The sequence below is a fragment of the Myotis daubentonii genome, chromosome 1 (assembly GCF_963259705.1).
Source record: "Myotis daubentonii chromosome 1, mMyoDau2.1, whole genome shotgun sequence".
NCBI lineage: Eukaryota > Metazoa > Chordata > Mammalia > Chiroptera > Vespertilionidae > Myotis > Myotis daubentonii.
In genome coordinates, this window is record NC_081840.1 from 73,387,642 (window position 1) to 73,414,858 (window position 27,217).

General features: G+C 40.7%; 1 protein-coding gene across 1 annotated transcript in view; it reads left to right on the plus strand.

Annotated features, from left to right (window-relative positions):
- Positions 1-27,217, plus strand: part of RYR3 (ryanodine receptor 3) — a 546,057-nt gene that overhangs the window by 184,818 nt on the left and 334,022 nt on the right. Inside the window, 1 exon segment of the mRNA XM_059705681.1 lies at positions 16,039-16,146. Within this exon segment, the coding sequence (XP_059561664.1) occupies positions 16,039-16,146 (108 nt within the window).

Below are 27,217 nucleotides of genomic sequence, written 5' to 3' on the forward strand. Positions count from 1 at the left end.
GTCCAACCTTTTAACCCTGAGATCTCTCCTCATCTATATTGTCCTCCTTCCTAGCTGAGTTATTAATGCTGTCATGATAACTGATCTGCTTGAGGCAATCCCAGCCCCCTCTTTTTATTTAAAGACAGTCTGTACCTTAGTGTTAGAAATCTTCACAAAGAATTTATTCAGTGTGTAAGGTGGCACTGCCGCTCTGCTGTCCATTTGTCATTTACCTTTTCACAGCAGGCAAGCGGCCCCCGGTGGATTATGAGCAGGTATTATTCATATCCTCGCTCCTCTGCCACGCTTAGTACTTTGCTCTTCAGACCTAATAGCTGCTATTTTGGTCTCAATTAGCAGTATTTTTTTTTTTTGTCCTCCACTAACTCCTGAACTTACTAATTAGATCACAAAGACTTGCCTGTTTTTCTTTTTCTGTGATTAGGAGAATGTATTTTTTTTTCCGGTTGTTGCTTTTTCCATGGAAGAAAAACACTGCATTGCCTTTGTGTTAGAACTTGAGTCTTAAGTACCCAAGCCATGTCACATGTATTTTTTTCTCATAGGTACAATGGGGCCTTGACTTATGAGTTTAATTCGTTCCGAGACCGAGCTCGTTAAGGAGCTCGTTAACTCAAATTACTCTATCAACTCAATGCAAAAATAGGCCCGGAGACAGCTGGTATCTCAAAAAACTCGTTAGTTTGGACACTCGTAAGTCGAGGCCCCACTGTATTTTAAAACCTGGTGATGAAACTTAAGTCACAGTTAGGACTTTTTACATGATCTTTTGAAGTTATGTAAATCGTCCTAATTCACAGATCAAACTATTATTTATAAAGAACATTGGATAGTGATTTAAGAGATCTGGTTTTGCTCTCCTCCAACTTGCTATAAAATGTTGTGCTGAATAGCATCTCAGATCTGCTTGCCTGCCTACCACACAACAAGAGTTTTATAAAGGAAATGTTTAAAATTGATTAGGAATTAAAATTTTCAGACTTTTAAAATATATATTTTATTGATTTTAAAGAGGAAGGGAGAGGGAGAGATAAAAACATAAATGATGAGAGAGAATCATTGATCAGCTGCGTCCTGCTCACCCCCCCCCCCCCCCACTGGGGATCAAGCCCGCAACCCGGGTGTGTGTCCTGACCAGGAATCAAACCATGACCTCCTGGTTCATAGGCCAGTGCTCCACCACTGAGCTATGCTGGCCAGGCTAATTTTCAGACATTTAAATTGACAATTTTATTTCTCTTTTTGAGTAGTTTATCCAATCATTTTTTTCTTTCTAAACAGTGACTTTAACAAACTATGTGAACTGGAGTATTTTCTGGATCACTGGCAAACAATATCTTGTTTGTTCTTAATTTCCTGACATGCAGCAATTTTAAGTAATTCAGAACACTGTGGAGAATTATTTGGGTTTTTCTTCATTCCAATTCAGAGAATGATTTTTTTAAAAAAGTGTTCCTAATGCAGTCATTCCAGGATTTATCTGCTTTCTCTGTTAGGATGTTTTTAAATCGTTTTCTTCCATTCTACTTAAACTCAGTTCAGCTTTATCCAAAGCCTTTCCAGCGGTTCTCAACCTGTGGGTCGCGACCCCTTTGGCAGTCAAACGTCCCTTTCACGGGGGTCGCCTAAGACCATCCTGCATATCAGATATTTACATTACGATTCATAACAGTAGCAACATTACAGTTATGAAGTAGCAACGAAAATAATGTTATGGTTGGGTCACAACATGAGGAACTGTATTTAAAGGGCCAGAAGGTTGAGAACCACTGCTTTAGCCGATGAAGACAACTGGTACAAGAAAGCTGCCTGGAAACCTCTCTCAAACAGCTGTTCTCCAGCTATGGGGTGGTTGACAAAATTTTTTAAAAAATCGACCTAATGACCCAGGTTTTATTGGAGCTCTTTCATCAAGGATTTTGCCTCAGGCCTATTTTAGCAATTCCCTGTACATCCCAAAATATTTCTACTTCAAAATAGAACAGATTATCACATCTTCTGGGTGGTTCAGGTGCTCTCTGCCTGAGAGCACAGAGGGTGGAATAATTGATCTCTACACCCCCCCTCTTCCATCCCAAGATCAGTCACTTGAGATTTGAAATGTGAATTATTACCATAATTAGCTGTGGAATCTAGGTTCAAACAATTTCACTTCTTTTACCTAAATAAAGGTGAGGAGAGTTTTTAATATTTAATGCAAACTCTGAGACTGAGTGAATGCAGGAGGTCCAATATTATCCTTCAGCAAAACCTCTAGTAAACAGCTAGAGAGTATTACTTTTTGGTGAAAAATACAGCCAAGAAAGATGAGAAATTTTTGATGTTCATGAGAAAGTGTCCACAACTTCCTCCCATCACGTTTCAAGTTGAAAACTTAGTAGTGCTGCAGATCACTACCCAATTTCCAAGGAAGTTATGTCACGAATGCTTTATCCTTAAACATCATAAGCCTGGCCAGCACCAGGGGGTTTGGCACAGAATTTGCCCAGAAGGGCAGCCGTTCCTAAACTTGAGTGAGAATCCTTGTCTGGGGTAGGGCCAGAAATCTGCTTTTATTTTTTTGAAACAAACTCCTGAATGATTCTTATAGAGAGGTGTTCCTCAAACCACACTTTCAGAAATTGTGGCAGGGCTGAATTTGTAGTCATCAGCCTTGTACACCTGTTTCCTTGTCTGACTAAGTATTGACAAAGTACTAGATAGCCAGCCAGCTTAGGTGTGCTGAATTCATCACAAAATGAAGCAAAGCTAGGACCTTGATTTCATTAGCATCACGTTTACTTCTCTGCAGCCTGCCATGGAAAGTGTTCAATTGTTACAGTAATGAATGAACTTGCTTCGTTCCCAAAATGTGGATGTTTAATAGGAAGCCAAACACAGCTTTCATCTCCATCTTGTTCACTGAGAACATAAGGACAGATAGCACTGGAGAGCAACTGGCTAATTTGAAGCATTAATCTTCATAGTGTCTGACAAACTTTGCTAAGGTCACCATGAGCAAGGACTTACTTTTCTGAGATGTGACATTGCTTCCTTAGTTTCTATCAGTATGTTCATTCTCTTTCATGGCACCAAGTTAGCCATTGTGTACTGGGGTAACTCCTGATTATCCAGGAGGGGAAGAGAAAGGAAGGGTCACAATCCGCTCTCATTGTGGATGGGGACCCCCAGTAACCTGGGTTTCTTAGTGGAGCTGAGGAAAGGAACTCAAGTGCAGGCCCAACTGGGTGACCTTGGATGGATGGGCAGAGGCAGTATTTGACATGGTATTTCCTGGCCAGCTTCACCAGCTGCTGAGGGATGGGTTGTGTTCAAGTAGGGAGAGACTGAGTCTCCTAATGCTTTTCTTGTGTTGATCAGAACTGGCTCATGCCCTGAGTGACTTCAACGGGGGAAGGTTTGGAAAGAGTGAGGTTCAACAGATACCCACCAAAACTGAAGCATTTTGATGATTGCTCATCCTCCATACTTGGATGCTTCCTGGTAAGGGTGATGCTATTAAAGAAGATGCACCCTAACGAGGTGATAGTTCCCTCTGTTACCATCCACTGAAGCAGTGCTTATTATTAAGTGAACGTTTTTAATTCATGTAGCTACTGACTGGCAGCACTAAATCCCTGCTTTAGGTGCATGTTTTAAAATATCTGTGATGAGCCTGGCTGATGTTGCTCAGTGGTTGAGCTTCAACCTATGAACCAGGAGGTCATGGTTCAATTCCTGGTCAAGGCATATGCCCAGTTCTATTCCTCAGTAGGGGGCTTGCAGAAGGCAACCAATAATGATTCTTTCTCATCATTGATGTTTCTCTCTCTCCCTCTCTCTCTCTTGCCCTCCCTCCCTCCCTCTCTTCCTCTCTGAAATCAATAAAAATATATTTAAAAATATCTGTGATGAGAAATACATGACTGCTTCCAAAGGGGAGCATGTAGTACTAATCCTTGCAAATGTAAACATCTAGTGCTAGGAGTTTCGCTCAGATACTATGAGGTAGTTGGAGGGTGGGGTCTAGTTTAACATGGGGGTATAGATGGGCTTTTTCCATATTGGAGAAAAATATTTATAACTGTTATTTACTTCCACAAAGACTTTTAAAACTGCAAACTTAATGAACATCTATTCATATATCCCTGCTAAACATGTTTTAATCCAGAACTTAGTTTATAGTGATATGCTTATTTCTATTGAAGCAAAAATTCCATGCAGGGGCAAAAAATAAAACTGCATTTCCACATGATAATTTGGATTCTATCTGAGAGTGGGAAGGAAGCATTAGGGGGAAATTTAAACCATTTGGAAACCAAGCTGCTGTCTTACCCTTTGTTGTTCTGAGCTGTGTGCCTACTCCAGATCATGAGTCCATGAGTCCCACGGAGCTGGCAATGCAGTCAGGGAGGGCCCAGGACAGTGGGGTTCTTCCAAACAAGTGATGCTGGTGACAGCTGCGCCTCGGGGGACAGCACTTCCTGGGGCACCCAGTGTCTCCCTTCTCTCTGTCAGCCTTCAGTTCCAAGTTGGCATTTTCTCAGCTCTCGTGGGTGCCTCATAATGCTTCCCTCCATCTTCCCTTCCTGTTGTGCAATGAAAAGGCCAAGAGACACAGTCTCTCGTCCTGCAGCTGCTGGATACCGCAGCTGGGTAACAGGGAAAATCCTCACCATGGTTTCTGAATTCCTTACCAACCACATCATCAGTCCAAAGAGAGGAGAGTGTGAGCAAAACAGAAAGAAACACGTGGGAGGTGCATGCTCCACCAAAACTAAAGTCAAACAAATTCAAGTCTGAAGTATAAACGGTAAGCTGAGATGAGGCTTTCCTACCAGCCTGCTCCGCTCAGCTTTTACCTCATCTCTTGATTTGCTGCCCATCAAACCTGCTTCTAACTCCATCGCCCTGGGCCCTGGGCTCTTCTCTAGCGGATGCTGTACCCCTTATCTATGGGACGCGGAATATGCACGCTGGTTTCATCTCGTTTCTGACATGTGCCTTTATTCTTTCCGGATCGCAGCTATTTGTCTGATATGCACACTCTTCAGAGTAACAGCTCTGGTTTCTCAGGGGAGTTCCCATTGAAAACTGGGGACTTCAGGGTCCCATTACTCATCCACAGACTTTGGTGCATTACCTATGCTGCTCATTAAGCTGAGTTTTCATTATGGCCGTATTTTTAGGATCGTATAAAGAGTCATTGTCTCAGTTTTCTCTGCCCATCAACTGTGTTATTTGCTGCCCCTCCGTAAGTTTGTTTTTCCAGGTGCAAGTGTTCCAAGTGTCCAGCCCTTGGCATCTTTGTTATTTAGCAAGCTGACCATGCCAGGCAGGGAGAAAAGCCTGGCTCAATCGAGAACCAAATCAACCCTCCTGCCTGTCAGTTATGCTTCCCCTAGCAGGCAGGCGGACAAGCTGCCGCCCAGCATTTTGTCTGATTTTTCTGGCCTCCCCTTATTTTAAAGAACATGAACCTCACAGCGCTCATTTGTGCCAGGCCTGGGTAACATTTTTCTTAACTTGCCAGAATAACTGATGCATGGCAGAATAGAGGTGACCAGGGCACCTTGGTGTTATTTTTGGTTGGGACCATATGAGGCAAGATCATAAAAGCAACAGTCACATGCATTTCAAATTATTGGGTTACTCATTTGAAAGAAAGTCCTATATTTGGATGAACCCTTTAACAAAAGACCTAGAGGAAGGATCAGTTACTCTCCAGGGACTTGATTTTCCTTGTTTGATACAGGTGCTCCACAGTATCTCTCAAAGAGAAGTCAGAGGCCTCAGGGAGAACACCTGGAATACTCTTTTCTTGTTTTTGTTTTTTGTTAATCCTCACCTGAGGATATTTTTCCATTGATTTTTAGAGAGAGTGGAAGGGACAAAGAGAGACAGAGAGAAATACCAATGTGAGAGAGACACATCGATTATTTGCCTCCCTCATGCCCGGACCAGGGCCGGGAACCTGCAACCGAGGCATGTGCCCTTGACTGGAATTAAACCCAGGGCTCTTCAGTCCACAGGTCAATACTCTGTCCACGAGCCACATTGGCTAGGCCTGGAGTACTTCTTAGTACCCACTGGAGAAGGGTCCCCAGGCTCTGGAATGTTAGCAGCCTCACCCAGGAGATCCTTCCACCCACCATGTTTCTGCATCAATGCCTTCAGAGCAAGCTTATATTTCTGTGAGCTCCAGTGAGAAATCTCTGAGCATCATTATAAGGATAATCAATGTTGTAAATGTTGCTGTCACTTGAATTAATAAACATTCTCCCTAAAAGAGGCTAGATGTAATGGTTCTGTCGATCAGTGTCAGTTAAACAGCCAGTACCTGGGCATTTGAGGGATGGGGTAAAGAAGCAGTGATTGTGTTTTCAGTGCTTTATCACTTGGGGTTGGCATTTCTCGGCAAGACTTTTGTCAAGGGAAAATTGGCCTGCAACTTGGATTTCCTGCTTCTAGGTGGTAGTGTTACTTCCCTTGCATAGAAAATGTTTCAACAAGTGTTCTTAAGTAAATATTTAATTTCCTAGTAGAAATCTTTTATTTTTAAAAATATCAACACCTTTCTATAACTTGATAATGTTCTTCCTTTTCCTTGCATGTAATCAACTTTTATCACTTTCCTTCTGAATACTGGCTCTTGTCTTGGAGGAAACCTCAGGCCAGGATGGCATCAGATGCTGTAATCACTCTGCTCGTGGCTGAGAGTGATTCTGCTTAGTAAGTCTCCTTGCAGCGCTGTAGTGATTTTTCACAGCTTAGGTTCTCCCAGGGCAGCTCCCTCATCCCTCGAATGAAGAACCACCTAGAGACTGCTCGATGCTGAAAGCATCACATTCCCGTGCTTGATTCCTCAGGCATAAGGAGGGACCTTTTTTACTTCATTTTTTAAAAAGATATTGACATCTCCATCTTCTCGTCCACAAAAATAATGTTTTCCGTTAAGTTTCAATTTTGTGTACCTTACAGTCTACATATAATGGCTTTTGTTAGAAAAATCAAGCAAAAAATTGAAACTCAACTGTTTTGAATAGTTTCTGTATGTATTTTCAGAAAGACTCTACCCTTTACCATAGAAAAATATTTAAAAGATAGAAAATCTAGGCAAAGTTTTATGTGTTGCAACCTTGTTCTATGGTAACAGCTCATAACATCGGCAAAATCTCTTCCTTCAAAATGTTTAAAATCTGGATAGACACGATTTAAATGCATACATGCATATCCTTGGATGAAAGCTGTCCCATTATGCCCAGAGTTGAGGTGTCTTTGGGAAGAGAAAGCTTACATGGAAAGTTAGTCTCAGATTTTGGAAGTGCATGAAAAGATGGCAATGCTCTTGCCTGCCAGAAATCTCGATTTTTATAAAGTTCTGGCACCCTGGCTGTCCCACTAACTTCAGCCTGTAGTCTTTGTATTCCCAGTTGTCATTCCAAAATAGAGAACTCTTTCTGAAATAGTCAAGAACCTAACATAAATTCTTTAAGTTTTTATTAGAGTATAAGAGTTTTCAGAGGGCGTAGCCCAGTGGGAATAGAATTCTGTAGTCTTGGTGTCTGAATGGGAACCTTCTCTTCAGGAATGTTGACACATCATGAGTCAAAAAGAGTTGAGTTTGAAATTCAGGATTTAAATGCTATCCATAGCATATGACTGTGGAAGAGTGTTTCAACCTTTCTGAGTCCCAGTTTTCTCATCTGTAAAGTGGCTATAATCTCTTCCCTGCAAGGACTGAGGTAAGGGTTAAATGAGATAATATTTATAAACACTTAGAATAATACTTAGTACAATTATATAGATAGGTAAATAGAGACATTTAAAATGTGTTATATGGATTCTATTCTTGTTTCTCCACTTGCCCATAGAACTTTTACATAATACCTTTGCATTTCAGTTGACCCACCTCTAAAATGATTGCTAACACATTGCAGACAGATCACAAGAATTCTCACTTCATATTACACAGTGTTTTACAAAGTATCATACTTTAAAAATATATTAGCTTGTAAGAATATGTAATAAATAACTTCAAAATGCAATGGGTATTTAATTTTAAAGCGTACCTTTCACATTTATGTAAAACGTTTTTTGTACTCGTTCAATAGAAATTTACCTGGCCGCTGGATAAAACTAGCAATAAAACTACTGGTCCACAATGTGTTAGGCTATCTGTTTTCATAGAAATCCAGAGACTTGCAGAAGCTTTCAATTTAAATATCTATCTCTATAAAACCCTAATATGCAAATCGACCAAACTGCCGAATGACCGGTGGAAGGACCAGTCGCTATGATGCGCAGTGACCACCAGGGGGGAGGTACTCAACATAGGAGCTGCCCCCAGCCCGCAGGCCCCGACCAGCAGTGGGGGGCGGGGCCGGCAAGCTGGCGGCACCAGACCAGCCAAGGCTGGTGTAAGCAGGGGCCCCCATCACCCTGCCAGTCACCCCACAGATCGGCCCTGACTGCCAGCCAGGCCTAGGGACCCTACCCATGCATGAATTTTGTGCACTTTGCCTCTAGTTCACTATTATAAACTATCAACAAGTTAGCAGAAGTGGCAAAGGTAGGTTTGATAAGCACTGAACTGCCTAAATGCTTAAATAAAACCTGGCTGGGATGGATGTGGGTATTAGCTTGGTTAATGACTTGCTCTAGCTTTGAAGTATAAACACAATACAAATAATTATGTAGTATCAATAATAGATATGGTGTCTGTAAATGAGCTCATGTCTGCTGGAGGTGGATGACATAATGTCTATAAAGTGCTTAGAGCTCCTGAAATGCAAATTACACGTGCCATCTCTGGCTATCCTGAGGCTATTCCATGGACAGTGGTCCTTAGCCAACATCACACTGTACCCAAGGGAGCCTGGTTGAGCTGGAACATTTTCTGGAAGAGAGAATGGTTTTCTGTCCCCAAGGGCTTGGAAAGTCATCTCATCTGTGATCTCTGAGTGGGACTGCATGGAGCCATCATAGGGAGATGATTATCAGTCCTGTTTGAGGCAGTGCAGTGAAATGGAGCAAACACAAGGCATGTAGAAGACTGAGACCAGCTCTGCCTGTTACCAGCAGACACATTGCCCTTGGAGAAACAGTCTCCTTTTATACATCCAATTTGAAATCTAGAGCCATAAGAATTTATTCTCAGACTAGGCAGTCTCAAGCGGCATGAAGAGAGTGAGAAGGGGTACAATTGAGATAGTCTTCCTTAAGAAAATTCTGAAGTTTCAAGGCTTATTCTTGAATAGGGGTGTCCTGTTTGTCAAGGACCCCCCAGCTTTGTCCCTTGAGTTTTGCTGCTGTCTTGTGGTTCTGCTGTTTGATTGTGCCTACTACCATCTTGTGGGCCACAGGGGAATACTTTGCTCTCTTTAATGTTCTGGCTCACTTATAGACCAAGAATTTTTCCTCACTTTATATAATCCAACCGAAGCAGACTAGAACTTTCAAAAAATTGTTTCTGTTAAACCCTATGGAAGTACACAAGAAAGGTAAAGATGGAAGGGCCAATGTATTCCTACATTCTGGATTAAAATTTCTGATTCTTAATTAACATACTCACTGCTCCTGTCCTTGTTTACATGGAACCCCAGAGGAAAGAATGACTTGTCTGAGTCCCTTGCTTTCTACCTTCAGACTTGTCACTGGTTGGATGCTTTTGTAACATCTGCCCAAGAACACCCCACGGGCTATGTTGTCTCTTCATAATGTGGGTCCAGGAATGTGAGATTCACTTCTCCCAGCTATCTCAGCTCTGCTTCCTTAGGTCTGGCTTCTGTTCTCATACTCACTTCTTCTCCTCATGTGATTGACATTAGAAGTTACTTCACTTTGCAGGTAAGACTCTGTAGGCTGCCATGGTAGTAGGGCTGAGTTTGTGTAAACCCACCAGCCCTTAAGTATGACACAATATCAATGGCATTCATCTAGCTGCTCAGTCCTGGGACTGAAGTGGGAGGTATAGGTACAAAAATTAGTAAGCAGGAGTTATCCACTACTTTCTCCTTCCTTTGCTCACTCTTTTACTACTCATAATACTTCCAATACTTGACTTTTTCTTTTGGTGAAAAAGCAAAGGAAAGTAGGGAAAAGGTTGTGTAAAGCCCATACTTAATAATGCTACTTCAACTAATGGAATTTTAAACAAAAGAGAAGAATACACACACAAAAAAATAGAAAGAATAACTCTTTCATCTTGTTCATTTATTAAACAAAAATTTGAGTTCTTGCTTTATGCCAGGAACTCCTTGCCTACATAAACCCTGTTTGGGCCAAAAGTCAGCCTGGGCTGGCCATTTCTAATCACAACATCTTTGAGAGGGCTCTGGGTCCTACAAGACATATTCATACCCCTCAAATTCACATTGAATATACTCTTTTGCATTGTTTCATAAAGTCTCATGTATAGTAGGTCTGTCTCTTGAATGTTAAAAATTCCTTAAAGGATAGAAAACATGTCTTACTTTTCTCTTTTGTTCCCCACGGCTGCTAGCACAGTCCCGAATGCATATTATTGTGCTCTCTAAATGCTGGCTGACTGCTTGATGGACATGGGAAAGGAAAGTGAGGTTAATTGGGTGACTTTGTTTGCTAGGTCTCTAGGAATTCTTTTTTGGTGGAGAACATGTGTCATTTTCTCAAACTCCTCCCCTCCTTCTAGATGACCCTACCTCAGTGGCATCTGTAGGAATACCCATACATAGAGCAACTTCTCTACCCTCCCATTATCATTCTGTTGGCCCAAATGAGAGATTCCAGTGGACAATTTGCCAAGAGTAATTACTGTCCCTGTGGTCTTTTGGACACTTGGTGTAGCTTGTTCTCACTGAATCCTATCTTTCTGCACTCTGTACCATCCAATAGAAACACTGGTGGTCTTCCACTCCTTTCTCATCATCTCCCACATCCAATTAATCACCAAGTCTCATCACACCTAACTTCTCAAGATATTTCAAATTCATTCCCTTATTTTCATCTCCACTGCAGTTACTTTAACGCATCCCATTGTCACTTCATAACTATTTTATTGCAACAATTTCCTAATCTGTTTCTCTGCCTTGATCTAGCCCCCTTCACACTAGACCTGCAATGATCTTTCAAAGATGCAAATTTGGTTATATTACTTCCTGCATTACTTTCTTTAATTGTGCTCCATTGTTCTGAAGATAAAGTTCAAACCTCTTGACAAGGGGACTCAAGACTCTTCTCAATCTTACACCTACTTTTCTTCAGCCTAACTTCTCATCTTCCTTTGCTTGCTTTCCCATCCACCTCCTCCTCCCACTTCCCCCTCTTCTACCCCAGGCACATTCAACTCTGTGTGCTTCTTTACATGCATTCTCACCTCTGAACATTTTGAATCATACTTTGGAAATTGTTCATTTGCTTTCCCAACATTCCTCTAGACCACACAGCCTTAAAGGGCAGAGGTTTTGCCTATCCTTACACAAAATAAGAACTTCAAAAATATCTATAATAATAAAACTGTAATGTGCTAATTAGACCGGACGTCCTTCCGGACAACCTTCTGGACAAAGCCAGGGCTGCGAGGGAAGCCCGGGTCCTGGGTACCGGAGGGAAGCCTGGGTCCCAGGTGCCAGACGGAAGCCAGTGCTGGCAGCCAGGGGAAGGAAGGCCTACTCTTGCACGAATTTCATGCATTGGGCCTCTAGTCTATATATAAAAGCCTAAGCAACCTTTATGACCAGATGACTGGACAACCAGCCAGTAGCTATGATGCACACTGACCACCTGGGGAAGACACTCAATGCAGGAGCTGCCCCCTTTGGTAAGTGCGCTCTCACAGCCAACCTCCTGTGGCCAGCCAACCTCCTGCAGTCCCTCCCCCCTGGCCAGTCAGCCCTGATCGGGACTGGGCAAGATGGCCCAAATCGGCCCCTATCATCGGACAGGCTGAGGGACCCCACCCATGTATGAATTCATGGACCAGGCCTCTAGTTGGTTATATAAATGACCATTTGAGTGAGTTATTGATGTTTTGATTTTACTTCTCTGTGTGGGATAAAATCTGACATTTATAAGTACTTATTATGCACCAGACTCCATTTTAATCTCTTTAAATATAAAAATGTAGTTCATCCTTAGAAGTAAGTACTATTACATCTTTATTTTACACATAAGGAAACTAATGTACAGAGAGATTAAGTTACCTGCCTAACATCATTCAGCTAATAAGTGGTTGAACAGAAATAGGACCTCGGATAGTACTACACTAGAGTATTCACTCTTAACCAATATGCCACTTATTGCTTTTAATTCAAATTTATTGATGCACTTACAGGGTGTATTATTTAGGCATGTTTGAGTGAGAGCCAGATTGATTAACAGAGAAGAAGGAGTAGTCAGTCCCATGATAATGAAAGAAGAAGGCTCTCTTGAACAATAATCAGGAGACTTGAGAAGGGACTCAGCTGGGCAGGTGGATGCCCAGTGCAATTCATCTGCAACCACAGCCACATATTGGGTAGTCTTCTGGGACCCAGAGAGTCAGTTCAAAAACACTTGAATTGAGCACTTACTGGTCTATGTATTGGGGATACCAAAAGTAGAATAAGACATACATTTTTCAAGATACCCACAATCTAGTGAAACAGACTTCAGTGCATAAAGAATTGTATAAGCCAAAACATACTGTGGTTAACAGTGTAATAGAGGAATGTCAATCCCCCTTCTTATAATTAACTCACCTCTTCATTTCCCTGAAGGCTTGTCTGAATACAGTACTGAATGCTTATTGTGGGATGCAAGGTAGAAAAATGCTAAATGAATCTAGTAAGAGGTGTATCAGATTCCCACCATTTACATCTAGTAAGTCCCAGAAAAAATACTTTTATTGCAATGAGGAAGATGTTACATAAATTTATGGGACATGAAGAGTCCATAGGCCTTCTTTTTCATTATTTTTTTATATAGTGGGGCTAAATGAATACCTACTTCCTGGCTTACCCAGGGCCCTGGCTTTTCAAGGTTTTCTGTAGGACATTTGGAAACATAGAGCTTCTGTAGTCTAAGGACGGGACTGGGGAGAGTGATGAGGAGCTATTTCAGAACAGATGTCAAGAGAACTCTTCTCTCCGTGCTAAGAATCATCAAACACATGCCCCATGCCTGCCAGACAGAGTGACTGAGGCACAGGCTTCAGAGCACAGAGACAATGAGCTGGCCTCCTGGGGGACTCTCACACTGTAAACAAATTAGCTTTGCTGGACCAGTGGCCTTTGCTCATTCTTGGGCAATGTGTAGAAGGAAAGCTCAGGTTGGTGTGGAGTTTAATTAAGGATGGCAGCTGGAGTAGCAGGTCAGATGGCTCTGTGCTCTGCATTCATGTCATGAAGAAGTTGCTAATGGCATTTTGTTTTTCTCCAGATATTCCTGTTGCCCTGTTCCTGCCTTTGCAACTGCCCACGTGCATGCCATTGGAGTGATGTGACCTTATCCCCGAGTGTAGAGTCCAGGCAGGGAGCACACTCTAGAGGTAGAAAAATTAACCTGTAAGGAAACTCTATAAACCAGTGGCAGATCGAGTGCTCCCAAATAAAATGCTTCCTCCCCATGCTCACTGTGACCTGGTTTAATGTTCATTGCCAGTAATTAAATCATGACCACCTTGGGCCGTTTAATATCTGGGAGGAAAAGAAGAATATGATTGGAGCATGCCTAGTGTCCATGTTGTCAGTGGTCCCCCATCTGGATGGGTGAGGGCAGTGTTGGGGGAGAGCTCCTCTCTTCTGTCCAAGCAAATAAGCACAGGGAGGAAAAACAGCTGATTTAGAATTGCACAATCTCATGTGAAGGCAGAATCTCGAGCACTTGCAACTATGAAATTTTTCTATCTTAAAGAGATGGACTGAACAGGGTTCTTGTAAAAGTGAGCATGAAGGTTGAGATCATTCAATTAGTCAAAGAGCATCCGGTGAAGTACTAACCATAACTGTAAACATTCCTGACTAGGAAATCTCCAAATCACATGCTCCAGTGAAGTGGAGGAGGAAGAGGAGACACTCAAACCGGGCTTTTTTGGCTTCCTATTCTGGTTACATGAAATGCAGTAGACTAAGAAGCGGTGGAAAAGGCCTCCGTAAAATCATCTGGGATGGCATCATATTTTGAAAGAGTTGGATGATATGTTTATGGCATAAGGTCTTCAGAGCAATGCCTTATCCCATTATTGTATGCTTCTTGTAATGATGCTATATGTGCTCTAAAAACACTTCTGGACGTGAAGCTCTGCCCTGCATCACCTGCTGTCTGCTTGCTCAAGTCCCATACAAATGAGTTAATTACCTATAGCAAGAACAGACTTTGAAAACAAAGCAGGAAATGTGAGTAATAAATGTGTTTGCCTGCTGGTGTTACAATTTCTCCTAAGTTACATCACTTTCATAAAGAGAACTGGGCAGTTTCCTGTAATACCAAAATTCTAGGAGGACTGGGTTTTTATAATTTCTGACAGTTGAGACCCTGAGCAGGAAAGTTATTGAAGTAGAAAAGTACTTAAAAATGTATGTCACCCATGGACCAATGGTCTTTGGGATAGGATTATCCATTCTTGGCTTCGGGGCAAGGTGTCTTAACAGTTTGATAAAGAGGACTAGTAGGCAGGACCAGCAAGTAGGGCATTGATGTTGGGGAGGGGGATAAAGAATGTATAAACACTTGGAAATTAAAGAGGTACTTACAGATTGCCAATTCTATGATCTGTATTTTAAAAATGAAAATGTTGATGTCAGAGAGGTTCTCTGTGCTGGTTTCAACTTTTGAAATTGGAGCTCCATGGAAACAGCTCTACCTGTCTCAGACACAGCTGCTGGTGACTTCTGGTCCTCGTTCCTCATACCTGTTATTCTCATGGTGTCAGAGTTCTGCCAATATCACTTAGGAAACAAAGGCTTGGTATGCAAGCTGATTATAAACCATATTACCAGAGAAATTGTGGGAAACTGGATTGTAAACTCCTGAAGAGCAATGATTTGTTTTGTGTGTCTTTTTATCTTTCTCAATACCAACCACTGTCTTTTACATAAATGTCATACTTAAAGATGTGCTGATTGAAAGTATTCTAGTTGTGAAAAATATCTTACTATTTTCATCAGTGGCAGACACAGCATAGAGTTAAGTGTCAGGACTTTGGAGATAGACTGCCTGTATTTAAATCTACCTCAGCCAAATAAAAGCCCTTACCTTGGACAGATGATCTAACTTCTCTGTCCTTTAGTTTCCTGGGCAAGAAACTGGAATATCAATCATCTCTACCTTAAAGGGAAGTTGTGAGGTTTAAGTGAGGTAATATATGCAGAGCACTTAGTGCCTGACAGAGAAAGCACTCAATGAGCATTAGACATTACTAGTCAGGATGCAAAGAAGGCTCTCTTTAACTGTTGTTAAGTAAATGATCCAGAACATATAAAAATATCATAACACTACCTGAGCACATAATAAATTAGAATGATTGTTACAGAGGTCATCAATTCTTATAATTTTGGACATTTCTTAGTCCAAAATATATTTATGTAACTCTTATTTCCCTTTATTGCTTCTTTTTACATTGTGGTATCAAGGTGTGTTTTTTAAGTAAATGAATTTCCTAATCTGGTTATCATTGTCTAGAGCCACATTCTAGTCTGTCCATCAACATCTTAATAAATTTTGGTGATGAGATCCTAGTGGCTTTCTCCCTTTGGTCCCTCCAAGACATCGGTGTAGCTCAGCCTATCCTTCCTGTCCCTTCTTCCCTGAGGTTTTATGTGTGTTCTCCCCCTTGTATGCCTCCAGTCCTCAGTTAAATTGATCCTGACATCTTGGTCACTGTTCCCTTGACACTGGGGGATTTTATTTTTCTCATCTTTTAGAATCCAGCATGAAACCCATCTTAACGTGAACAAGAGAATCCACCTTTTATATTTCTACTCATCCGTTCATCCAACTGTCACTTTGATGCATAGGCTTTTGTCCTTGTCGTGTTTTTACATGACTGACCCCTAACTGATATGAGCAGGTATCCTCATTCTGGTTTTATTTCCACAGTATGTTCCTCCAGATCTCTGTGTCTGCAATTTTGTGCTGGAGCAGTCCCTCTCGGTGAGAGCCCTGCAGGAAATGCTTGCCAACACAGGTGAAAATGGTGGTGAAGGGGTGAGTACCTAAATTATGTCCTAGGTGGGGATTGGGACACACCATAGCCCAAAATGCATATATCATTTTGTTCCTTGAGCTTTGAACTGGAAAACCTTAGGGTCCTTGAGATGATTCATATGGAGACAATAAATCTTTCTCCCTGAGTTTAATTCCTCTTATTTAGCAATCCTAATCTTCTTTCCTTTTGATTAAAAAATTTCCACCAATAAATAGAAGAGACCACCATTGATGCTGCCTGAGCAGGGCATCGGATATTGAACCTACTCCCCTTCCCTATTCCATAACCCACCAGAAAATGTGAGAGGCTCAGAGGGCCTTGAGATGGAGGGTGCCTATTAAACAGGTTCTTTTTTCTTGCAGAGTTATGACTGCCCCAGTAGAGCTCACCAGGTTACAGCAGTTTGGAAAAGATTTCCTTGGAATTCAGAATCTTTGACATGTGCCCAGAACTCCCCAGTTCACTCATGATGAGCAAACACAGAGCTGTCTTGAGGTTCTCTTACTTGGGTCAGTAAAATGCTCCCAAGTATTAAACTTAGGGATGATGTGTCATATCTCCTGTGTCAGAAGGTCATTGGCCAGAGACTTCAGAATAATTTTTACCCTTTCTTTCCTTAACAACCCACATCTATTTATATACATTTGTCATCAATTATTTTAATTATGTGGCCTGAATATTTCAAAAGCAAACACCTCTTTCTACCTCCCTTATATACTGCATTATTCCTTCTTTTGTTCTGTTATACTGCTTTTGTTCCTTTTATACTTACCCCTCACCACCACCATTTTTCCCACTCAGCTGTTCATAGTGTTCTTTCTAAAGTGCAGATATAATCATTATACCTCCCTGTTTTATTTTTTAAAATATATCTTATTAATTTCAGAGAGGAAGGGAGAGAGAGATAGAAACATCAATGATGAGAGAGAATCATTGATTGGCTGCCTCCTGCATGCCCCCCCACTGGGGATCAAGCCCGCAATACCAGTATGTGCCCTGACCAGGAATGGAACGGTGATGTCCTGGTTCATAGGTCGACAATCAGCCACTAAGCCATGCCGGCTGGACTACCACCCTGTTGTAAAATCCTCTGTCATTCATTATCTTGAGAAATATTCCAAGTTCCTAAGTAGACAAAAAGGCCTCCAGGATTTGGCACCCCATCTTCTGCCCCATCTCTCACCACATCCCCCCAGGCACTTGGTGTTCCAACCACACTGAAATCCTTTCACTTCCTCAAATATGACAGTTCTGTTTGCCTGTGCTCATGTGTGTCAGCAAGTCCCTTCATTTAGAACAGCTTCTTACTCCTCTCTTCCTGTAGGTCATCTCTACTTCTCCTTAAAGGAGCCAGTTTAGGTATTAGATCTACTGAGAAGACTTTGCTGACCCTGCAATTCTAGGATGGGTGCCTTGCTTGAGCAAAAGTCAGTAAATAGTTCTTATCATTCTCTACCATAATTGCAAGTCTAATTTTCTGCATCCTGTACTGGAGAGTAAATGCACGTAGGTAAGAACTATTTCTATACCTAGCACGGATTATTTTTACTTGACTCTAATGAACTTCTGCATAATAAAGAAGTATCTCATTTATGGTATAAGAGACAATGACTGGCTCAAGAGAAATAATATTTACATTTAGGCCATCTTCCAGCCCCTAAAATGATCTCACACAAGTCTTCTAATCTCTTGAGACCAGTGTGTTCTCATCTATAAAATTAGAATATTTAATTAGTTTTCTAGGGACCTTAACACTAATGTTTATCAATCTTCACTGTTTTGGTTTAGAATAAAATGCTTTCATCAGCCACCAGAAAACAGCTTTGTTTTCTTCCTTAGAGCATGAACACAGGTGAATTTTTTTGTGTGCTTTTGATGTTCACTGATGTCTATGTTCACTTTCTCCTTGCATTGACCTCAGTACCCCATGCTTTCCTCCATTGGCACACACTCTCAAACATTTCCAGTTTAATGGAACAAATTTATTTTTCATTGTGAACTGTTTTTTCCAAGACTAATAACTCATCATTTACAGTATTCTCTGGTGAGGTCAGCCTGGTTGGTTTGGAATATAATCACTTTCACTGCCAACCAAGATCAGCTAGACCCTGCCTACTTATGGCTCTAGGATAGAAAGTGGGAAGATAAAAGCTATATTAACTGGAGAATTGTCTCTTGGGCACTCTGTTTTGTTCAAAAGCTGCATTTCAAAGGACTTTGTTTTCTTTATCATTTAGTGTGAGTGATTCAGGGAGTCCTGTAGATGACAAAGTAAATTAAAGAGTTCTGGTTGTAAGCCTTGTTCTTCTTTGTTGCCAAGAACTTAAATAATAGCCTTAATTAATTTGTCTTAAAAAAGAATAAATAATAATTTATTTTCCAAATAGAAGGCAAAGACCAACTTAATAAGATTGAATACTTAGTTTTGGAACATATGAATGAGACCTCCCTTAATTACTAGCCATGTTATAGCAGAAGTTTATTCAATATAGCTATATATTTCAGGGCCCATCTTTAATATATACTATGCAAAAACCAATACATTAAATCTTATTGGGGGATTTATTCTCTTTGAAGACTCAAGTCCAAAATAAACAATTCATGACATTTTTATTATTAAATAGTCATTGGATAATGTGTCTTATTGCCTTTTTGTGCTATTTTACAAAAAATATATATATCTAACAGTTATTTTCCATCTTGACACATTATATTATTATTAACTAGAGATCTTAGAGCTAGCAGGAAAGGAAAAGAGAGCTGGAGTAAGGTGGGACAGGACACTCTTTTTAAACTATTAAGATTTTATTATTTATTGGCGGCTCCACTAATTAGTTACTTAAACAGCAGATTCAGTAACTCCAAACCTCTTGGAACTCTCTCAAAATTCCATCCGGGCTCTCTATCTTTATTATGAGAAATGATATTTGTATATAACCTCTTGAGTATGATTGTTTTCCTTTTCTGAAATGATTGCTGTGCACATTTACTATTAGAAATTAATTTGATTTTAGATGATAATATTCAGCAGGGAAGGAAAAGAAAAAGAGGAAAAATAAAGAAGGAAATGAGTTAACATGACAGACCATAATGATTCTCTGAAGAGCCTAGGGGTGTTTAAATGGTATGACACCTCCTTTGTATGCCAGTCCCTTCTGTTTGGAAATAGGTACCTATTGCATTTAAATAGATATTATGTTCACTAATGATCATGGCTGCCACCAAAGGGGATGCTTTAATGAGTGTGGGTTTTTCCTTGCAGCCATTGGTCCTTGCATGGTATGTCTGTTCACTGCTGTGCAGCAGCTGAACAAGTTTAAAATGACTTCAGTTGTTTATTTATTCACGTGATGAGTGTACAGAAGTCCTTTTGCAGAGATTTACAATTTTGCAGGAATTCCTCTTGCTAACAAAGAAAACAAAGATGTCCAGCTCTACTTAACAACAAGAGTTTATTATTGAAATGTCCTTAGCTGCAGCCAACAGCACAGGGGACACAGCTTTATGTTCAAAAGGAGAATAAGTGATGAGGAGGAACTGGGGGCAGAGAGCGTTGGGTGCGCTTCAGAATCCACCCTAGTTAAGCTCACCCTTGGGTCTCTTTACCTCTGATTATATTTTATCTGCTCTTATTCTGGGAAAAATCGCCAACAAATAGATATTTGGCACTGTGGCCAATTGAATGTCTGGAGTTTTTTTAAAATATATTTTTATTGATTTCAGAGGAAGGGAGAGAAACATCAGTGATGAGAATCATTGATCAGCTGCCTCCTGCATACCCTCCAACAGGGATCAAGCCCACAATCTGAGCATGTGTCCTGACTTGGAATTGAACCATGATCTCCTGGTTCATAGGTTGACGCTCAACCACTGAGCCACATTGGCTGGGCTAAATGTCTGGCGTTTGAAATATAATCTTTGCTTGCAAACATTAAAGTATTTTCACATTTGTGATTGATTGGCCGGACAGTATGTGAAATACCCAGTCACCTTCAGCAGGACATGGGGCCAGGGAAGATGTCACCATCTCCCTCTGAGTCCTCGTTCCCATCATCCTATAGAAAAAAACCTTGAATATAGAGCAAGCAGCATTTGTAGCAAGCAAAGGTCATTCTTCAGAGTTAGGCAGATGTGTTTCCAGTCCAGGTGACCTCTTTGGCAAATTATTTCTCCTTTCTGTACCTTGTTTCCATGTCTTTAAAACGCAACCTACCTCTTAGGATTGAGTGAGAATTAACTAAGTGCGTAAAAGTGGTGGAAATGAATATTGGTTCCCCTTTTCCTTTCTAGTCCACGTCCACCTGTCACAGACCATTCAGATATATGCATATTCAAAGGAAGGAGAGTTCCATGCTATGTGACCAGGTGGATGTTACATCTAACGCTATGTAACTACAAATGGGTTTTGACATGAATGCTTCTGAAAAAGAAAGGCCTTGATTAACAAAATTACCAGCTGCACTCCTTCTGATAAGGGCTCTGGTTGTCTCTAAAAGTTGACTTAATCACTGGAAGACTTTTACCATTAAACAAAAAAGGACATGAAATATGCCTGTAAAAATAATTATAATTAATGTTATGGCTGCCACATTTATATTATAGTTTATACAACACATAAGACCACATAACATCATGAACACATAAGGTCATGGTTGACTTAAAATGCTCAAGTATCTAGAGTGTTAATACACCTTGATTGGGAAATGTGATCTGGGAAGATGTTATTTCTGCAGGTACCTTTCTCACAGATATGCTCACTGACAGGTGGTTCTTTAATTCCCCGATTTATTTATTTATTTATTTATTTATTTATTTATTTATTTATTTTTCTACGCTGATATTTATGCGTCAAATGAAACTGCTTTTGCTGTTTGTGTCTTTGTGTTTTCTTTTTCATTATTGTTTAAAGTATTACATATGCCTCCTTCCTCCCCAATTGACACCCCCCTGCCACTCCCACTCCCCAGGACAAGCCCCCACCGCCCCAGTGTCTGTGTCCATTGGTTATTCTAATATGCATACAAGTCCTTTGGTTGATATTTAACCCCCTCCCCACCTCACCTGCCTTCTCTCTAAGGTTGGATGGTCTGTTCAGTGTAACCTTGTCTCTGGATCTATTTTTGTTCATCAGTTTATGTCGTTCATTATATCCCACGTATGAGTGAGATCATATGATAGTTACCTTTCTCCAACTGGCTTATTTCGCTTAGCATAATGCTCTCCAGTTCCATCCATGCTGTTTCAAATGGTAAACGTTCCTTCTTTTTTATAGCAGTGTAGTATTCCATTGTGTAGATGTACCACAGTTTTCTAATCCACTCATCTGCTGATTGGCACTTAGACTGTTTCCAAATCTTAGCTATTGTAAATTGTGCTGCTATGAACATAGGGGTGCATATATCCTTTCTGATTGGTGTTTCTGGTTTCTTCGGATATAGTCCTAGAAGTGGGATTACTGGGTCAAATGGGAGTTGTATTTTTAACTTTTTCAGGAAACTCCATACTATCTTCCACAGTGGCTGCACCAGTCTGCATTCCCACCAGCAGTGCACAAGTGTTCCTTTTTCTTAGCATCCTCGCCAGCACTTGTGGTTTGTTGATTTGTTGATGATAGCCATTCAGACAGGTGTGAAATGGTACCTCATTGTTGTTTTGATTTGCATCTTTCTGATGATTAGTGACTTTGAGCATGTTTTCATATGTCTCTCAGCCTTCTGTATGTCCTCTTTTGAAAAGTGTCTATTTAGGTCCTTTGCCCATTTTTTTATTGGATTGTTTATCTTCCTTTTGTTAAGTTGTATGAGTTACCTGTAAATTTTGAAGATTAAACCCTTATTTGAGATAGCATTGGCAAATATGTTCTCTGATGCAGTGGGCTTTCTTGTTTTGTTGATGGTTTCTTTTGCTGTGCAGAGCTTTTTATTTGGATTAGTCCCATTTGTTTATTTTCTCCTTAGTTTCCATTGCTCTCAGAGCTGTATCAGTAAAGATATTGCTATGACATATGTCTGATATTTTGCTGCCTATGGAGTCTTCTAAGATTTTTATGGTTTCCTGTCTTACATTTAAGTCCTTAAACCATTTTGAGTTTATTTTTGTTTATGGTGTAAGTTGATGATCTAGTTTCATTTTTTTGCATGTATCTGACCAAATTTCCCAGCACCATTTATTGAAGAGACAGTCTTGACTCCATTGTATGCTCCTGCCTCCTTTGTCAAATATTAATTGAGCATAATGGCTTGGGTCAATTTCTGGGTTCTTTCTTCTGTTCCATTGGTCTATACGTCTGTTCTTGTGCCAGTACCAGGCAGTTTTGAGAACTTTGGCTTTGTAATATAGCTTAATATCTGGTATTGTGATCCCTCCAACTTTGTTCTTTCTCAGGATTGCTGTGGGCTATTTGGGGTCTTTTTTTTTTATTCCAGTTGAATTTTTGGAGAGCTTTTTCTAGGTCTGTAAAATATGCCCTTGGTATTTTAATGGGGATTGCATTGAATCTATAAATTGCTTTGGGTAGTTTGAACATTTTAATGATGTTGATTCTACCAGCATGAACATGGTATGTTCTTCCATTTGTTTATGTCTTCCTCTATCTCTTTTTTTAATGTCCTGTAGTTTTTTGAGTACAGGTCTTTTACCTCCTTGGATAAGTTTATTCCTAGGTATCTTAATTTTTTTTGGAGCAATGGTAAATGGGATTGCTTTTTTAGTTTCTCTTTCTGTGAGTCCATTATTGGTATATCAAAAAGCCATATATTTCTGGGTGTTAATCTTGTATCCTGCTATATTGCCGAATTCATTTATTAACTCTAGTAGTTTTTGGATGGAGTCTTTGGGGTTTTATAGGTACAATATCATGTCATCTGTGAATAGTGACAGTTTAACTACTTCTTTTCCAATTTGGATGCCTTTTATTTCTTCTTCTTGTCTGATTGCTATGACTAGCACTTCCAGTACTACCTCGAACAGGAGTAGTGAAAGTGTGCATCCCTGTCTTGTTCCTGTTCTTAGGGGAAATGGTTTTAGTTTTGGCTCTTTGAGTATGATGTTGGCTGTAGGTTTATCATGCAAGGCTTTTATTATGTTGAGGTATGATCCCTCTATTCCCACTTTGCTGAGAGTTTTTATCAAGAAAGGGTGTTGGATTTTGTCAGATGCTTTTTCTGCATCGATTGATATGATTATGTGACTTTTGTCTCTCAATTTGTTTATGTGATGTATCACATTTATTGATTTGTGGATATTGTACCAACCTTGCATCCCTGGAATAAATCCCACTTGGTCATGGTGTATGATCTTTCTAATGTAATGCTGGATCCTATTTGCTAGAATTTTGTTGAGGATTTTAGCATCTATGTTCATCAAGGATATTGGCCTGTAATTCTCTTTCTTTGTGGTGTCTTTATCTGGTTTTGGAATTAGGGTAATGCTGGCTTCATAGAAAGAACTTGGAAGTGTTCCTTTCTCTCGAATAGTCTGAGGAGGATAGCTTTTAGTTCTTCTTTGAATATTTTGTAGAACTCCCCTGTAAAGCCGTCCAGGCCAGGGTTTTTGTTTGCTGGAAGATATTTGATTACTGCTTCAATTTCTTTGGTAGTTATCAGGCTATTTCTTTTTTTATTATTATTCCTGATTGAGTTTTCAGAGTTTGTATTTTTCTAAGAATATGTCCATTTCGTCTAGGTTGTCCAGTTTGTTAGAATAGAGTTTTTCATAGTATTTTCTCGTAATCCTTTGTATTACTGTGGGGTCAGTTGTTACTTCACCTCTTTCATTTCTGATTTATTTATTTGGCTCCTCTCTCTTTGCTTCTTCCCTGAATTATTTATGTGAAAGTCCCATTAATCTTAAAAAGGAGCTTTAGGCTCCTTTCATTTGCCCCTGTCTTTAGAGTGGGAATACTACACACAGCACAGTTGCTAGAGAAATGTGCACAAATGGTATAGCACATTTGTCATGTCCAAGGACGGGGTGCCCATGCCTTCTGAGAAGCTAGGAGGCTGTCTCCTGACATCATGTGACCTTGTAAACAATCAGTTTGGCATAACCTTCCATTGTGCTGTATTCATGTAAAGGTCCTTAAAGAGCAGGTCATGAGAAACTTTATAGCCAAGTTCAGGACATTCACCCATCTTATCATCATAGATAATTTAGTCACAAAAATGTGATAACATCATTAAAAAAGAATGTGCTAAAGATGCATCTACCCTGACATTGTTATGTAATAAACAAATCAAAATAGATGCTGATGAGAGTAATCTGAAGCCTTGTCTAAAGTTTGAACTCCAGCAGTGCCCACATTTAGAGATCTTGTAGTCATCCAGAACCAAGAAGGCTAATCAGATCCCTACCTCTATTTCTGGGGCCCTGAGCTCCCACTGTCACTTCTATATTATAGAAGAGAGGGGATACCCCCATCATCCAGATTTAGCCTCTTAATGTGAGGTTTTTGCCTTCCCTTCATAATTGTCAGAAAAGAGGCAAAATGAGAATTTATTTTGGCATGTGTGTGAGGAGAGAACAAGACTAATGGAGGAACTATGTACATAATTCTAAATAAACCTCATCCCCATTGACATTTTTTAAAGAGTACATTTTTTAAAAGAGGGAAATCATTGAGTCAAATCTAACAGTAGGCATCAATTATACCTTTAGAATAGGATATAAAATTTCCTTTGCAGAAAAAGTACAGTCACTTCTGCAAGTTTCATGATGTAAATCCCATGAGCTTCTTCGTTGCCAAGAAGCTCATGTTAAACTGCTACTCTGCCCATACACCAGGGTAACCAGGATGCACCAACATAGCCCCATCAGGTGTTCAAGTGTGAACTTCTTTTGCAGTAGTTGGTAAAAAGCCACTGTGTCCAGCTCTCCAAGTATCTCCTTGGTGACCCCAATCAGGACTTCCCCACCCCAGGGCCAGCACCCAGCAGGTTGTTTGTTCAACCTGGGGTTCCTACCCCTGCCAACTGCCCAGTCTGTGAGAGCTGTATACCACGGTATTAAATTCTCAACTTGTTTGACTTGCCCCTGTTTTTCTTTGGAAAGGGAGAAAAAATAGCATTCTGATGTTGGATGCATCTATTGCTTTTTTTAAAATCTATTTTCTGGTCATCCATAAAGAATACTTTGTATTTACAATATAACAACCAAATCTACCTGGTGTAATTGCTCTTTCATGTAAAAGCTTAGGGGTTTATGTTGAAAACTACTCTTTAAAATTTACCCTGAGCTCGAGTTCACCTTACAGATTTGCTCGTGGGAGGCAGCCTGTTCTGGTGATAACGCTTGGGGTCAGGAGGTTTGGGTTTAGTCCTCACACCACCACTACCACCTGGAAGTTTGACTGTGGACAAAGCTCTTCCCTCCTCTGGGCTTTGGTTTTGCCATCTCTAAATGACTACATCTCTTAGATGCAGAAGTACATCCTCCTGTCTGTGAAGGTTGCAGCGTACTAAGTTAAAATGGAAAAGTGTCACCCCCTCTCCCCCCTGGGCAGACCATGACCATAAGCTATCACGTTAGCTGTGGAAATGCCAGCCTGTTTGTATTAGCCATTATTCCTGAGACCCTGGCTCCCATCCTTTTAGGTAGAATGAATCCATGTGTCCGTTTTCTTTCTGCCTTGGTGTGGACAAAGAGGATGGACAGCAACCCTGAAGCACTAAGTGATGACAATATAAGTTCAAATTTTGTTTGAGACATGAATCTCCTGAAAATTGTCTTGTGGAAGAATATGGGATGCCGGGAGCCGGTCCATCCTTGCTGTTTCAAGGGACCTGGCATATATGGCATACGGTTCTTAATATGTTTGCTCACCTTCTTGGCGCTGTGTTTTAACCAAGGTCACCTCTCCGAGAAAGGTTGAATCCCCAGGTAGGGATTTTCCCCTGAAGTTAGGGAGGGGATGAAACTCCTTAACTAAGTGCCAGGCGGGTAGTTAATCAATTTAACTGCAAACAATCATGCTTAAGCTACATAATCTTTACTCCCTGGAATGGAGATAAGAAACGCCCTAACCTTTGTAATAGAAATTGACAGGATTAGAATCAACTGGTATAAATACAGATGCAACAAAACAACAACAAACAGAACTTAGGACAGAACTCAGAACACAGAACTAAGGACACAGGGCTTGGAAGACAGGACCAAGAGAGACAGAGCCTAGGCACAGAACCTACACAGAACGTCCTCTAGAGACAGAAGAACTTCGCTGGAGAGAGCATGCCGGAGGATCCTGGAGAGGGACTGGCCTGGGAGCCTGGAGGCGGAGCCTGGCGAGAGAGCATGGCAGGGGATCCTGGACTGAACCTGACTGCGGAGATTGGCAGGAGAGCCTGACTAGAACCTGGTGACCAAACCTGGCTGGAGATCTCAGACAGAACCTGGCTGGAGAACCTAGCGAGGGAACATGGCCACAGAACCTGGCTGGAGATCCAGACCAGAACTTGGCTGGAGATCCTGGCTAGAGATCCTGGCAAGGCTGCTGATCAACTGAACGCTGTCTCCGTGTCATTCCTTCTTCGCCGACTCCGTCCACACCTTTGGGGACCCCTGGACCTGCTGGGGTTGGACCCCAGCAATGGGATGCATTCTATAGCACTGACAGAATTTCTCTCTTCAAAGAACCAGACATTGTTTTCAAAAATCAAATAGTAATGAGAGGGCTCCAAACTAAGGCTTTTAATGTGTTTTTTCATAGACCAAATTGCCATTAAACATATGTCCCTTCTCTCGCCCCCCTCCCCCTCCTTACAGTTCTTTCTTGCGTTACGCTATGATTTTAGGATTTTATGTTGATACAATGGATTTTTTTCTTTATTGATTAAGGTATTACATGTGTCCTTAACCCCCCATTGCCCCCCATTCCCCCACTCATGCCTTCACCCCCTATGATACAATGATTTTAATGTTTCTCTGAGAAGCTGATACTTATGAAAATGTATGTAAATAACTCATTTTATTATTGAACTGACCTTTTGATAACATAATATCTAATTAATATCTAATTTACCATCTGAAAGACCTACTTTGTGGTAAGAAAGCCCCTCTTTGGTATAAGAAAATCCC